General features: G+C 41.6%; 1 protein-coding gene across 1 annotated transcript; it reads left to right on the forward strand.

The window, feature by feature from the left end:
- The first annotated feature begins 338 nt into the window (after positions 1–338).
- LOC115152346 (aurora kinase B) lies at positions 339–9,285 on the forward strand. The gene is made up of 9 exons (XM_029697115.1): positions 339–463; positions 633–671; positions 931–1,015; positions 1,124–1,172; positions 1,285–1,473; positions 2,026–2,164; positions 2,473–2,621; positions 4,619–4,793; positions 8,523–9,285. The coding sequence occupies exons 1-9, from the start codon at positions 455–457 to the stop codon at positions 8,694–8,696; spliced, it is 1,008 nt and encodes a 335-aa protein (XP_029552975.1). The 5' UTR covers positions 339–454; the 3' UTR covers positions 8,697–9,285.
- The last annotated feature ends 7,707 nt before the right edge of the window (positions 9,286–16,992 follow it).

Here is a 16,992-nt window from a genome sequence, read left to right on the forward strand (position 1 = left end):
AGCGCCTCCACTGATCTCTATGCCCATTGTGCACACGCATATCTGCCCTTTTCTTGCCTAGAATGGTCCCACCTGATCTTGTTTCCTCCCGCCTGCCTTCTATATTGAAGAACATGTATTTCCATTGTTAGAGCGGTCACTCGAATTTCTTGTCAATATAGTCTTTGAGAAAACGCAGGCCGATAGGAAGTAAAACGGAAGCGCGTCACTGCTGAGCTTCTTCTTCTTCGGGGGGGGGGTTCAACGACGGTTGGCATCCAATGTTAATGGTGCATTACTGCCACCAATTGGACGGGTTACTGCTGATCTGACCAATCGACAAGGAGTTATACATTTGGTAGCCAATCACACACGACAACACAGTGTCTTTAAAAGATTGGCGGTCTAAACAGACAACAGTGTAACGTTTGCGTTCAGAATTATCGTAATAACGTTTTATGTCACATACATAAGTATGATGCAGGTAAGAGTTTAATTGTTCATTTATCAAGGTTCTTCCCACATTGATGTTGTCTCTAGCTAAAGCGTTACTAGCTATCCAGCGTTGTTTGAAAATGGCGTTGGCTAGCTAAAATTAGCTTAATGGTGGAGCTAACTTGAAGTACTTAATAAACTATTCCATCTCTTTGCAGAATAAGGAGAATTGTGATCCTAAAGGGCTACATAGACCGGTAGGTTTCGCCACAAATATATTTTCTCTATTTTTGCTCCCATCCTTTCCATCTGAAATTTGAGCGTGTTGTGTCTAACGTTAACGTAACTAGCAAATAACGTTGGCTAGTTAAGGCTAGATGTCCGTCTTAGCTGTCTAGCTAGTTAGCTACCATTTGAATGAATTTATTACATTCAAATGACAATTCGGAACGTTGTACCAGTACTGGGAGCTGGAGGCAATTGGGTTTAATCCAGGATATTCTTTCTACACGATAGATGGCAACTCCAATGGTTTCTTTGGGTCCTCAGCGAGTTCAAATGCCCTCTGCACCAGACGCTACAGACAAAAAAGCAATTACAGGTACATTTCTGTAGCTACTATTTTTGCCTGCGGTGTTTCTATAACTTTTCAGATGCCACATCACACCACCACTTCTGTTGCAAAATTCTGTATCCCTATCTCCTTAAGGTCCTGGGAGAGAGCTTGCCAAGTCTTCATCCAGTGCAGCTCTAGCAAAGTAAATAATACATGGCCTGACACTAAATGTGTTTAATCTAAAATACCCATTTTCTTGTAAAATATTTGTACATTCAAGTTGTGGCTTAGCAACATCAGCTTTCTTTATGCAGGAAATTCACCATCGATGACTTTGACATTGGGCGGCCACTCGGAAAAGGCAAGTTTGGGAACGTTTACCTGGCCCGGGATAAGAAGCTGGACTTCATTGTGGCGCTGAAGGTGCTCTTCAAGTCTCAGATGGAGAAAGAAGGCGTGGAGCACCAGCTCAGGAGGGAGATCGAGATTCAGTCCCACCTTAGGTCAATAGTTTTGATTCAGACTTTTATCCCATTTTTAAAGGGGTGGTTTCTCAGACACAGATTGAAACATAATACTGGAATGAAATGTATTTTCAATGGATATTTTGTGTCTGGAAAACCAGCCCTTTTGGATGTAGTGGTATGGGTTGATGTTGCCTTACTATTGTATTTCTGCAGGCAATGTTGTGGCATGTTGATTAACACCAACATTATGTCAAACAATACCAGTATTGTGGCAAGGAAACAAAACAAGGGGATTTAACTTCTTTAGGAAAACAGCCCTGATGTTGGAAACAAACATCATTATGCTGTCATCCAGAGTCACATTTATTTTCCGAGCTATAGCACACAATATTTTACATAGTGTGGTCTGCTTTGTTTTAATTTTTGCCATGGAAAAAAATAGTGCGTCCAAGCCCTAACCAATATCATGCAATGTACTTCATTCAGTTAGGACTTGAAACTGACCATGAATTCCTTTAGGTCATTGTGTTAACTTTTCAGATTATGGAAAACTGAGATTAAATCCTTGCTCTCTCCTCCTTCCTTTAGACACCCCAACATCCTGCACTTCTACAACTACTTTCATGACCGCACCAGGGTCTTCCTAATCCTGGAGTACGCACCGCAGGGGGAGATGTACAAAGAGCTGCAGAAATGTGGACGCTTTGATGACCAGCGCACTGCTACAGTAAGACAGGAATCAGTGTTGCAGGCTTATTTATTTATAATGGTCGACAAGATAATGAACCTATTCTTACTAATCCTTTGTTTTGTTTCACTCTGTATTTTCCCAAGAACACCTCCAATCATAACATTTTGTAACTGAAAGGTTTTTTGGTTTATAGATGCTAAAATAATTAACTTGATATGAATATTCCCTCTATGGACTAGTTTTGGCAGGTAGATTCATGAGGCTGACATGACTGACTTAGCATTTTAAATGCATCACATGTAGTAGTCTGTCGTAATAAATATTTGTAAAATGTTCTTTGTCAGTACATGGAGGAGTTGTCTGATGCGCTGCTGTACTGCCATGAGAGAAAGGTGATCCATCGGGACATCAAGCCTGAGAACCTGCTGCTGGGATTCCGAGGGGAGCTGAAGATAGCAGACTTTGGCTGGTCTGTCCACGCACCATCCCTAAGGTGAGGGAACCCTGAACAGAACCCTCTCCAGCCTGTTTGCCTTCACAGCATTTATTTTTGGTACAATGTGTGTTTATATTGCAGGCAGATTGCGCAGAATTGCTAATCTACAAATCACTTTGAGTTCCAAATACCTACTCATTATGTGATCAAGCGATTAGTGACGTGATTCTTAGCCTCGACTTGCTCAAACGGATCCCAGCAAAATAAACTGAATGTGACCGTACTCAATATAGCTGTCCCCGACAAATCTTGGTCAACTGAAAGTCGTCTGTTCTTCTGACCAATTGATTTGTCAATTTTAAAATGTACATTTTTTTCCATAGACAAACTGTTTTTAATAAAATCAACTAAACTCAGCAAAAAAAAGAAGTCAACTGCGTTTATTTTCAGCAAACTTAACGTGCAAATATTTGTATGAACAGATTCAACAACTGAGACACGAACTGAACAAGTTCCACAGACATGTGACTAACAGAAATTGAATAATGTGTCCCTGAACGGGGGGGGGGGATCAAAATCTGTCGTTATCTGGTGTGGTCACCAGCTGCTTTAAGTACTGCAGTGCATCTCCTCATGGACTGCACCAGATTTGCCAGTTCTTGCTGTGAGATGTTACCCCACTCTTCCACCAAGGCACCTGCAAGTTCCCTGACATTTCTGGGGGGAATGGCCCTAGCCCTCACCCTCCGATCCAACAGGTCCCAGACGTGCTCAATGGGATTGAGATCCGGTCTCTTCGCTGGCCATGGCAGAACACTGACGTTCCTGTCCTGCAGGAGATCACGCACAGAATCAGCAGTATGGCTGGTGGCATTGTCATGCTGGAGGGTCATGTCAGGATGAGCCTGCAGGAAGGGTATCACGTGAGGGAGGAAATTGTCTTCTCTGTAACGCACAGCATTGAGATTACCTGCAATGACAACAAGCTCAGTCCGATGATGCTGTGACACTGCCCCAGGCTGTGACGGACCCTCCACATCCAAATCGAGTACAGGCCTCGGTGTAACACTCATTCGTTCGACGATAAACGCGAATTCGACCATCACCCCTGGTGAGACAACCTTGACTTGTCAGTGAAGAGCACTTTTTGCCAGTCCTGTCTGGTCATGCGACGGTGGGTTTGTGCCCATAGGCGACATTGTTGCCGGTGCTGTCTGGTGAGGACCTGCCTTACAACAGGCCTAAAAGCCCTCAGTCCAGCCTCTCTCAGCCTATTGCGGACAGTCTGAGCACTGATGGAGGGATTGTGCGTTCCTGGTGTAACTCGGGCAGTTGTTGCCATCCTGTACCTGTCCCGCAGGTGTGATGTTCGAATGTACCGATCCTGTGTTGTTGCACGTGGTCTGCCACTGCGAGGACGATCAGCTGTCCGTCCTGTCTACCTGTAGCGCTGTCTTGGGCGTCTCACAGTACGGACATTGCAATTTATTGCCCTGGCCACATCTGCAGTCCTCATGCCTCTTGCAGCTTGCCTAAGGCATGTTCATGCAGATGAGCAAGGACCCTGGGCATCTTTCCTTTGGTGTTTTTTCAGTCAGTAGAAAGGCCTCTTCAGTGTTCTAAGTTTTCATAGTTGTGACCTTAATTGCCTACCGTCTGTAAGCTGTTAGTGTCTTAATGACCGTTCCAAAGGTGCATAGTCATTAATTGTTTATGGTTCATTGAACAAGCATGGGAAACAGTGTTTAAACCATTTACAATGAAGATCTGTGAAGTTAATTCGTTAAAATCAAAATATCTTTGAAAGACGGGGTCCTGAAAAAGGGACTTATTTTATTTTTTTTTGCTGAGTTTATATATTTGCAACTGCCCGACCAAAAAAAATCTTGCTCCACCAACATCAACCAGTCAAATAATTAGGGTCAGCCCTAGTATTGTCATTAATTCACTGTGAGACATGTTTTTCCTTCCTCTTCATCTTGACGGTGTATTTTGTACATATAGGTCAGTCTAAAAACCCGATCACATATGTATTTGTTGACTTGCCCCTCTAGGCGCCATACAATGTGTGGAACACTGGACTACCTGCCCCCAGAGATGATTGAGGGAAAGCCCCACGATGAGAAGGTGGACCTATGGTGCATTGGGGTGCTCTGCTATGAGTGCCTAGTTGGAAAACCCCCGTTTGAAACCGCCAGCAACTCTGAAACGTACAAGCGCATCACAAAGGTTTGCATTTTTAGATTGTCATTAACTTGTTGGCAGAGGCTGCGGATCTGACTTTTCTGGACCCCTCTTCCTAACAGCTAAAGATCCCGAAGCTTCTGTGCATGTGCGGGATTCTCTACTTTACACACAATCTCTGCTCTACTCAAGAACCTGCCTTCACATTTCTCACTGTCAATCGTGAACGCTAATTCAAGTTTTACCGGTGACTCGTCCATGCAGCATCTGCATACCAACCATTTGATCTTAATCAATTTCGTGGGGATATGCATTTAGAACTTGAGTTATACAGTGTTCTTGAAGTAGCCTACAGTGTTTTGAATGATGTACAGCGAGCAACCATAGAGTAGCCTGTTCTCTACAAGTAGAGCAGAGACTGCGTAAAGAATCATGCACAGATGCTTCAGGGCCTTTTTTAGCTGTCTAAATCACTGTGACCATGTATTTTCAATAACAAAAAATATAGTTTTTACTGCTGTTTTCAAAGCTGGTGGACCAAAACGAAAGTATCCACCAGCTTCAAACAGCTGTGAAAATACTTCACAAAAGTTATGGGTGGAGTTAAAAAGTATTTTTTAATCTGTCTGCATATTTCAATAATTGGGATATGAGGCTACATTGAGATACCCGATGGGTTGGATGATACTTTTCTCATCATCTTGAAAAAAATGTATACTTAACTGGAAATCTGCCATTGTTAACATGATGGAAAGGTAAAATCTCCAAATGCAGGTGTGCCAAGAAGACTCAATGCTCTAATTGCTGCCAAAGGTGCTTCAACAAAGTACTGAGTAAAGGGTCTGAATATTTAAGTAAATGTGAAGTTTTTATTTTTAATACATTTAGCCAAAATTTCTAAACCTGGTTTTGCTTTGTCGTTATGGGGTATTGTGTGTATATTAATGAGGGGAAACGATTTAATCACGTTTAGAATAAGGCTGTAACGTAACAAGGTGTAAAAAGTCAAGGGTTCTGTATAATATAGAGTTCTGTACAAAAGTTTTAGGCAGGTGTGGGAAAATGCTGTGAAGTAAGAATGCTTTCAAAAATGGACATAGATGATATTAATTAAATGCAGTGAGTGAACAAATCTAAATCAAATCCATATTTGGTGTGACCACCCTTTGTCTTCAAAACAGCAAAAAGGTACACTTGCACAAAGTCAGGGATTTTGTAGGCATATAGTCAGGTGTGATTTAAACCATTATACCAAACCGGTGCTAATGATCATCAATATGTAGGTTGAAACACAATCATTAACTGAAACGGCTGTGTAGGAGGACTAAAACAGGTTGAGGAACAGCCAAACAAGGTGAGGCAAGCTCTTTTGAAGAAGCACAAAAACAGGCAGCGTTGAGGGCCATAGACAGTGGTCGGCCAAGGAAACTTACTGCAGCAGATGAGACATCATGCTTACTTCCCTTCGCAATCGGAAGATGTCCAGCAGTGCCATCAGCTCAGAATTGACAGAAAACAGTGGGACCCTACTGTCCAGAGGAGTCTGGTCAGAAGTGGCCTTCATGGAAGACATGCAGCCAAAAAGCCATATCACCAATGTGGAAACAAGGCCAAGCGACTGAACTATGCACACAAACACAGGAACTGGGATGCAGAAAAATGGCAGCAGGTGCTGTGGCCTGATGAGTCAATTTGAAATAGTTCGGCAAACAAACTGCCTTCTGCTACAGCCAAAGGGCTAGAGAGTGGTACACGAATAAGTGTCTGCCGGCAACAGTGAAGCATGGTGGAGGTTCTTTGCAAGTTTGGGGCTGCATTTCTGTTTACATACACCTTAGCCAAATACATTTAAACTCAGTTTTTCACAATTCCTGACATTTAATCCTAGTAAACAATCCCTGTCTTAGGTCAGTTAGGATCACCACTTTATTTTAGGAATGTGAAATGTCAGAATAATGGTGATTTTATTTCAGCTTTTGTTTCTTTCATCACATTCCCAGTGGGTCAGAAGTTTACATACACTCAATTAGTATTTGGTAGCATTGCCTTTAAATTGTTTAACTTGGGTCAAATGTTTCGGGTAGCCTTCCACAAGCTTCCCACAATAAGTTGGGTGAATTTTGGCCCATTCCTTCTGACAGAGCTGGTGTAACTGAGACAGGTTTGTAGGCCTCCATGCCCGCACACGCTTTTTCAGTTCTGCCCACATTTTCTATGGGATTGAGGTCAGGGCTTTGTGGTGGCCACTCCAATACCTTGACTTTGTTGTCCTTAAGTCATTTTGCCACAACTTTGGAAGTATGCTTGGTCATTGTCCATTTGGAAGACCCATTTGCGACCAAGCTTTAACGTCTTGAGATGTTTCTTCAATATATCCACATTTTACTTCCTCATGATGCCATCTATTTTGTGAAGTGCACCAGTCCCTCCTGCAGCAAAGCACCCCCACAACATGCTGCTGCCACCCCCGTGCTTCAGGGTTGGGATGGTGTTCTTTGGCTTGCAAGCTTCCCCCTTTTTCCTCCAAACATAACGATGGTCATTATGTCCGACCAGTTCTATTTTTGTTTCATTAGACTAGAGGACATTTCTCCAAAAAGTACAATCTTTGTTCCCCTGTGCAGTTGCAAACCGTAGTCTGGCTTTTTTATGGAGGTTTTGGAGCAGTGGCTTCTTCCTTGCTGAGCGGCCTTTCAGGTTGTCGATATAGGACTCCTTTTACTGTGGATACAGATCCTTTTGTACCTGTTTCCTCCAGCATCTTCACAAGGTCCTTTGCTGTTCTGGGATTTATTTGCACTTTTTGCACCAAGTACGTTCATCTGTAGGAGACAGAACGTGTCTCCTTCCTGAGCGGTATGACAACTGCGTGGTCCCATGGTGTTTATACCTGCGTACTATTGTTTGTACAGCTGAACATGGTACCTTCAGGCGTTTGGAAATTGCTCCCAAGGATGAACCAGACTTGTGGTCTACAATTGTTTTTCTGAGGTCTTGGCTGATTTCTTTTGATTTTCCCATGATGTCAAGCGAAGAGGCACTGAAGGTAGGCCTTGAAAGACAGGTACACCTCCAATTGACTCAAATGATGTCAATTAGCCTATCAGAAGCTTCTAAAGCCATGACAATTTTCTGGAATTTTCCAAGCTGTTCAAACGCACAGTCAACTTAGTGTATGTAAACTTCTGACCCACTGGAATTGTGATACAGTGAAATAATCTGTCTGAACAATTACGTGTCATGCACAAAGTAGATGTCTTAACCGACTTGCTAAAACTATAGTTTAACAATTGTGTGGAGTGGTTGGAAAAACGAGTTTTAATGACTCCAACCTAAGTGTATGAAAACTTCTGACTTCAACTGTATGTATGAAAGATATTTAATGGTACAATGATTCCTACACTAGCAATTTAGCAACCAGGAAATGACTGATTTCCACTAGGGGAAACAACCACAAAGTCAACAGCTTTCCCAGTTTGACCACCTAATACCTTGAGAGAAATCAATAGGCGAATATCACCGCCAATCACAACACTGGAGGATAAGTTGTACTCTGAAACACCATCATTCCACTATTAGTGCCAGAGATAATGACATTTTCTGAAATTGCAATGCAAAAATTCAAAGTGTAGCACTTAAGTATCTGCTAGATAGAAAATGCTTTTTATGCAACCTAGTTGTAATTTATTCAGAGAATGATTGACCAATTCATCCAGTAACCAATGCATAGGTATGAACAGTGATTTAATGACATCTCCTCCCTCCATGTCTCAGGTGGACCTGCAGTTCCCCAAAGTGGTGTCTGACGGGGCTCGGGACCTGATCTCTAAGCTGCTCCGCCACAGCCCCTCCAAGCGGCTGCCGCTGCGGAATGTAATTGCCCACCCATGGGTGAAAAACAACTCACAGCGGGTCCTACCTCCTGCCTTTCCACTCAAGAAACCCTAACGTCAGTTGTTCCAGCCTGTTACAAACTGCCAAGAAACCGTAAAAGCACCAGAGACAAATATATTCACGGTTCCAGTCTGCCTTCTACCTGAGTGGGGGACTATGTCTTGCACTGCTGATTGAGAGGGACTATGGTGATGGATGTTTTTTTTTAAAATCTTTTTTTCCTTCTCCACTTTCAAGGGTTTCACACTTTTTGTTTGCCTGGACAGTCTTCAACCATGAGGTTTAAAGGGGTCTTTTAACTTCTAATTTCTTTAATTTATAAGATCTGTCAAATCTGAGAGGTTCGGGCGGAGAGTTTGGGAAAACCTGAACTAGATTACTGTCATTTTATATTTCAATTAACTCCAAGAACAGGGTAAGGCTGCCCTCTACTGGTAGAAATGAGGAAGGCCATTGAGAATAAGGATGATACCTTTTATAATTCTTAAATGGATTTCAAGAAGAGTATGCCTGTTTACTAACTGAAGTCTTCTCAGTTTTTGTACAGCATGTATGTAACGTCCTCTACAAACGAAGTTTATGTATCTGAAATTTCCGTGTGCAACTGTTTTGAAATAAAAAATAATCCAAAATGTGAGAACCTTGAACTCTCCAGCCTAATGTTTGACTTCACAGCATTTATTTGTGGCGCAATGTGTGTTTGAGATGGTACAAAAGTGTGGCAAGGATTAATTGAAGTTGTGAATTTTAGCAGGTAAAATTGCATATCTTACCACCTTGGAAAGGCTGGTCATGGATCACATCAACAGCATCCCCCCCGGATACCCTAGACCCACTCCAATTCGCATACCGCCCCAACAGATCCAAAGATGACGCAGTCTCAATCGCACTCCACAATGCCCTTTCCCACCTGGACAAAAGGAACACCTATGTGAGAACCTCCTCTGCAACTGGGTCCTTGACTTCCTGACGGGACCGCCCCGAGGTGGTAAGGGTAGGCATCAACACGTCTGCCACGCTTTACTCCCTGTTCACCCACAACTCCCAACACCATAACGTTTGCTGACGACAATTATTTGCATTTGCCCCCCCCCCCCCCCACGCAGCCGCTGCTCTTAACTACCTACATGTATATATTACCTCGCCACCGGTGCCCCCTGTGTATATAGCCCCGTTATTTTACTGCTGCTCTTTAATTTGTCTTTTATTTGTATATATAGGTACACCTGTTTTTGTATACGATTAGATTTTTTTTAAATAGTGAACGGGAACATTACATTGCAGCTTTTCAAAGCACCCATACGTGTGACTCAGTTGGTAGAGCATGGTGTTTGCAATGCTAGGGTTGTGGGTTCGATTCCCATGGGGGACCAGTACGGAGAAAAACATTAGTGAAATGTATGCGTTCACTACTGTAAGTCGCTCTGGATAAGAGCGTCTGCTAAATGACTAAAATGTAAATGTATTGCGGACAAGTTTGATACTGGTGTGCAGATCAGTAGATTGACTGCAGTTTGTAGGATGGTCGAGGAACCCCAGGATTTTGTGGGTCATGTTAGCAATAAACAATGAAGCGCAGCTCTGTCACTGCTTTAAATAAGCCTGTGGCCTCAAATCTCACATCTGTGCCATATGCACGAGAAGACTCGATTTCACCGAGCATCTGTGATGTGACTTGATTTCATGACTGACAGTGGCGAGGTGGCCAGTCCATTGCTGATCAAGAAGTATTTTCAGTTTTTCCCCAGTGTACTGTGCAGCCACCATGGGCTTCCTAAAGAAGTTAGAGCTACACGCACTGAAAAAGTCCTATCGCCTTCTCAGTTCCTCAGACATAGCGTGCACCACAACCAAATGCAGACCTTCAACCAGGCGCTACAAAAGGCCTGCTTTCTCCCACTTAAAATGAGGCTCAGGAAAATGTTCTTGCCTGCTGAAATCCCCCCAAAGATAACATTGAAAGATCCATATAAATGTTTTTTATCTACAATTAAATTAGAAACTGAACATACCAGTGTTTTGGAGGAGAGTGACTGCTATTTCTTTTCTCATGATAACATCTTTGTATTTGAAAAGACAATCGACGACTCCTTCAGAACCTGGGAAAACATTTTGATGGGCATTTCAGTCTTCCCCAACAAAATTATGTTACACTTAAGATTCTAATTCGCAAGTATACAATGACACAGCTCTAATATAATTTGACAGTTCTGTTTTGCCATTTAGTCAGTATACTTTCAGTAGGTTAATTGTGCATTACTTATACTCTCATACTTACTTTCAAGGCAAAGATCCCACAAGAAGTAACATCTTGTTGACATGGGTGAGGAAGGATACCACATGCTCATCTGAAGATATTACACCCCTTCTCTCTCAGGAATGATCTGAACATCTATGTTAATAAAAGTACAGCATTTTGAAACACTTTGATTACAATATAGAGATTAATAACAGTATAGCATTTCAAAGACTTTATTGATTCCATTGTAAAAAATAATATTAAAAGCAGTTTTTACCTTGTCACCCCCTGGCATCCTTTTATCTTTCTGGCACTTTCCCCCATTGGGTCCAGGAACAGAGCCCTCTTGGGATGGCAGCATAGCCTTTCAAGTTTAGACAGACATATTACATTCACACATAAATATATACATATGGCACACACGTATGTATATTCTGTATTATGTATATAGTTCTTAGTACTGCCTTAGTGGCTCTTACCGTCACAGTCCAGTGGTTGTGTTCATTGATGATGCCAATAATGTACTTGTACATCATTGGATCAATCTGAATTTTAAAAGAGCAGTTGCTTGAGTTCAAAATCTGTCATATAATATTATGAGAATAATCCAACCAACCTTAAGTTTTGATTTCTTGCTCCCCTAAATGCCAGTCATTTCAAAGGTGTCAGTGTAGAAAGCTTGCTCGGTTGACTGCTTGTTAAAATTCCGCACCAGATGGAACATGTAGGCATTGATGGTCTGACAGAAAAAAAGAAAGACAATGAAGGTAAATCTGAAAAACAACAATTTAGGTTTTCCTTATACACAGATTAATCACACACACAGTGTTTACATATACTGTATGTGCAATACAGTCTTACCTCACTTTCCATATCCATATTTGGACCAGTTCTGTGAAGATCCTGATAAAAGATGTATATGGGCCGATTCTAGACAACAGCACATATACATATTTTCCTCTGCAACACCTTGACAAATTTACCTGTAAGTGTACTGAGATATATAAATGGATCAACCTGACAAGATTACATGCATGCATTTGTTTATATCAGTAGCTGCTGCTGGTGTGGTGGCTGAGGAGGTGGTGGCTGAGGAGGTGGAGGCCGCTGGTGTGGTGGCTGTGGAAGCAACACCTGCTGGTTTGGTGGCTGTGGAAGCAGCACCTGCTGGTGTGGTGGTTGTGGAGGCTGCACCTGCTGGTGTGGAGGTGTAGTGGCGGTGGAGGCTGCACCTGCTGGTGTGGTGGTTGTGGAGGCTGCACCTGCTGGTGTGGTGGCTGTGGAGGTGTAGGCTGTTGGTGTAGTGGCTGTGGAGGCTGCACCTGCTGGTGTAGTGGTTGTTGAGGTGGAGGCCACTGGTGTGGAGGCTGCACCTGCTGGTGTGGTGGTTTTGGAGGTGGAGGCTGTTGGTCTGGTGGCTGTGGAGGCTGCTGATTTTATTTTATGAGGGATCTGAGGAGTCTCCTCTACATGAGGCCTCAGGTGATCCACGCTTATTTTAGGGAAGATAACCCCCTTGTCATCTTCCAAGTCCACACTTTTCCCCTCGAGACCTCGAATCGTATATTGGCTAAGATAGTTGGGATCTAGTTTAACTGGCTTCAGATATTTACCCTCCACACTGTCACCCACATTAAGTTTTGGTACTGTGCCTTTAGTTTTTTTGGAGGATTTACTCTGGACCTCAGCAGTCCATGTCCATGGCAGTCTGAAGAACCTCACTGAGCTTCAGCATATCTTCTGTTAAGTCTTCCAGTGCTAAGACCTCCTCGACACTGCTGTCAATCTATAACATACATTTCTGATATTAATTTAAACTTACAAGGACAGTCTGCACTTTTCAAATCAACTAGAATGTAAAATGATGTACACCAACCCTGTAATATTCTGGAACCCTCTGACGGGTAGCGAGCCTCTCTACCGAACATCAGGTAGAAGGGGGAGTATTTTGTCATTTGATTCTTGGTTCTTAAACCATACATTACGCTATCAAGGTGCTTGTCCCACTCTTTTGGTTTTTGGCCCACTAATGTAGAGATGGATCTGAAAACATGATTGAATAGAAAATTATATGACACAAGTTATGATATTATGAGAATAATCCAACCAACCTTAAGTTTTGATTTCTTGCTCCCCCAAATGCCAGTCATTTCAAAGGTGTGAATGTAGAAAGCTTGCTCGGATGACTGCCTGTTAAAATTCCGCACCAGATGGAACATGGTCTGACAGGAAAAAAAGAAAGACAATGAAGGTAAATCTGACACAAGTTATTCTTAGAATGTGAACATTTTTATAACATTGCAGTTGATGAACTCAAAACCACTACTGCCTGTTAAATATGTTATAACATCAGTCTACAGATGTTGCTTATACCTGTGTATTGTCCCGTTCATCCTTTCTAACAATCCATTCGTCTGGGGATGGTACGGTGCGCAGAGACTTCTTCGGATCGCCAGAGTCTTGCAGACATGTTTGTTGAGTTTTTATTATAAAAGGGGAAAAAAACTTTTATAAAGCTGAAGACATTTAAATAAATATTAAAGTTGAGTAACACAGTTACTATTTACCTCATTGACAAACTCCTTCCCTTGGTCTGTGAGTATACGTTTGGGTGCATCAAACTGACAGAAAAATTTGATTATGCAGTCTGTGACCTCCTTAGCAGACTTTGTGCGGAGGGGTTATGCCTGTGACCATTTAGTGAGGTAGTCAATCATAACACAGATACACTGGTGTCCGCTGTCTGTCTGTGTCAGTTTGCCGATAAGGTCCATCCCAAGTAGTTCAAATGGCTGCGTGACCTTGAGGAAACATTGAACACACTTTACATTAAGTGTGTATTAGCTATGCTGTAGGTATATATCAACACCTGTAGTAACAACATTGTAGATTGAATTGCTATGTAATTAACCTATCTGTTATGTTAGCGCATGTGATGTAGGTGACCCTAAGACACGCACAAACTTAAACACACCATTTTATGTGTGGATTAATTGTCAGAGTAGAGGATTTTGTGCATTTCAAGTAAAATAACGTTTATATCCCAGGACAAATTTGCTAGCAACAGCAAGCTAGCTAAATAGGACAAATTAGCTAGCAACTGCAAGCTAGCTAGCTAGATGTTTAATGCTTTTTGACCTGTCCCCAAATTAATATAATTGGTTCAGAGTTTGTTTTTATATTTCAACCTGCGTGTCGTGATCGCGTTTGGTGTGGGGGGACAAAATCAATTTGCGTAGCAAGAGATAGAAATCAATCCTAATTTAGGCAACTGACTGTATGCAATGTTCAATCAGTGAGCAGAACAGTTTACATGGCTCTTCATAGCTTTCTGTTTGGAAATCAGACCCAGTTGTCATGTCAACACAGCTGTAAGTACTGCTGCAAACCACAACAAAAAAGACATGCCGAGGGGCCAGGCTTCCAGTCTGGAAACACGTTTTCTACGCTCGTTGGCTTAAAGATTTGATGACAGAAATCTGTGGAAAGCTTGATATAATGCCATTAACCTGTCTGGGGTATGTGGGACGCTAGCCGGCGGGACACACTGCCAACAGCCAGTGAAATAGCAGGGCGCCAAATTCAAAACAACAAAAATCTCATAATTCAAATTTCTCAAACATACAACTATTTTACACCATTTTAAAGATGAACTTCTCGTTAATCCAACCACATTGTCCGATTTCAAAAAGGCTTTACGGCGAAAGCATAGCATTAGATTATGTTAGGACAGCATCTAGACAAGAAAAACCACACAGCCATTTTCCAAGCAAGGAGAGGCGTCACAAAAACCAGAAATACAGCTAAAATGAATCACTAACCTTTGATGATCTTCATCAGATGGCACTCATAGGACTTCATATTACACAATACATGTATGTTTTGCTCGATAAAGTTCATATTTATATCCAAAAACCCCATTTTACATTGGCGTGTAATGTTCAGAAATGTTTTGCCTCCCAAAACTTCCGGTGAATGAGCACATCAATTTACAGAAATACTCATCATAAACGTTGATAAAATAATCAACTGTTATTCAAAGAATTATAGATGCAACCGCTGTCAGATTTTAAAAAAACTTTACAGTGAAAGCACATTTTGCAATAATCTGAGTACAGCGTTCAGACACGAAACCAAACCTGCCATTTTGTGGAGTCAACAAAACTCAGAAATAATATAAATATTCACTTACCTTTGATGATCTTCATCGAAATGCACTCCCAGGAATCCCAGTTCCCCAATAAATGTTAATTTGTTTCGGTAAAGTCCATATATATGTCCAAATCCCTTCTTTTTGTTCGCACGTTCGGTCAAGTACTGCAAATGTGCATGCGCATTAACCTCTTACATCTAGACGTTCCGCTAGCGGAACACCGCTCCAATATCCAATGATAGGGCGTGGCGCAAAATACAAACTCCTCGAAAATCCGAAAACTTCAATTTTTCAAACATATGACTATTTTACACCATTTTAAAGACAAGACTCTCCTTTATCTAACCACACTGTCCGATTTCAAAAAGGCTTTACAATGAAAGCAAAACATTTTTCAAGCTAGCATATAATGTCACAAAAAACCAAAACCACAGCTAAATGCAGCACTAACCTTTGATGATCTTCATCAGATGACACTCCTAGGACATTATGTTATACAATACATGCATGTTTTGTTCAATCAAGTTCATATTTCTATCAAAAAACAGCTTTTTACATTAGCATGTGACGTTCAGAACTAGCATTCCCACCGAACACTTCCGGTGATTTACTAAATTACTCACGATAAACGTTCACAAAAAACATAACAATTATTTTAAGAATTATAGATACAGAACTCCTTTATGCAATCGCGGTGTCCGATTTTAAAATAGCTTTTCGGTGAAAGCACATTTTGCAATATTCTGAGTAGATAGCCCGGCCATCACAGGCTAGCTATTTTGACACCCACCAAGTTTGGTACTCAGCAAACTCAGATTTACTATAAGAAAAATTGGATTACCTTTGCTGTTCCTCGTCAGAATGCACTCCCAGGACTTCTACTTCAACAACAAATGTTGGTTTGGTTCCAAATAATCCATAGTTATATCCAAATAGCGGCGTTTTGTTCGTGCGTTCAAGACACTTTCCGAAGGGTAACGAAGGGTGACGCGCGGATGCGTATCGTGACAAAAAATGTCAAAATATTCCATTACCGTACTTCGAAGCATGTCAAACGCTGTTTAAAATCAATTTTTATGCGATTTTTCTCGTAAAATAGCGATAATATTCCGACCGGGAGTCGTTGTTTTCATTTAAAGACTGAAAATCTAAAATGGACTCTTCACGTGCATGCGCGCACCCGTCTCATTGTTCTCAGATCGACCACTATCCAAATGCGCTACTGTTTTTCAGCCAGAGACTGCAAAGTCATCATTCAACGTTCTGGCGCCTTCTGAGAGCCTATGGGAGCCTTAGAAAGTGTCACGTTACAGCAGAGATCCTCTGTTTTCAATAAAGAGAATAAAGGCGGCCAAGAAATGGTCAGAGAGGGCACTTCCTGTATGGAATCTTCTCAGGTTTTGGCCTGCCATATGAGTTCTGTTATACTCACAGACACCATTCAAACAGTTTTAGAAACTTCAGTATTTTCTATCCAAATCTACTAATAATATGCATATCCTACCTTCTGAGCCTGAGTAGCAGGCAGTTTACTACGGGCACGCCTTTCATCCGGACGTCAAAATACTGCCCGCTACCCTAGAGAAGTTAAATGTTCAATTTGATCCATGTTTTCCTGCATGTGTATGCCATATCTTCCATTATCCATTGGCCTTTTTAGAATATTTTATGGAAAAGAAAAACAGCTCGTCAGATTTCTAAAATGGTTTGTGTCCTTTCGGCAGTTTATCATCTTGAGACACTACCACAGATTGTATATTTATGTATTTGCCTTTATTGTAACTTATGAACCAATGAACTGAAGTTCTGAAATGCCTTAATATAAATGTACCGTAATTTCCGGACTATTAAGCGCACCTGAATATAAGCCGCACCCACTGAATTTTAAAAAAAAAATATTATTTTGAACATAAATAAGCCTGCACATGTCTATAAGCCACAGGTGCCTACCGGTACAT

Source organism: Salmo trutta, chromosome 17, assembly GCF_901001165.1.
Source record: "Salmo trutta chromosome 17, fSalTru1.1, whole genome shotgun sequence".
NCBI classification, from domain to species: domain Eukaryota; kingdom Metazoa; phylum Chordata; class Actinopteri; order Salmoniformes; family Salmonidae; genus Salmo; species Salmo trutta.

What these genes read in the sequence shown, in the direction of transcription:
- LOC115152346 (XM_029697115.1), top strand. An exon ending in AGACAAAAAAGCAATTACAG is followed by an intron (nt 1,016 to 1,123) that starts GTACATTTCTGT and finishes TATCTCCTTAAG; the next exon opens with GTCCTGGGAGAGAGCTTGCC. An exon ending in ATGACCAGCGCACTGCTACA is followed by an intron (nt 2,165 to 2,472) that starts GTAAGACAGGAA and finishes GTTCTTTGTCAG; the next exon opens with TACATGGAGGAGTTGTCTGA.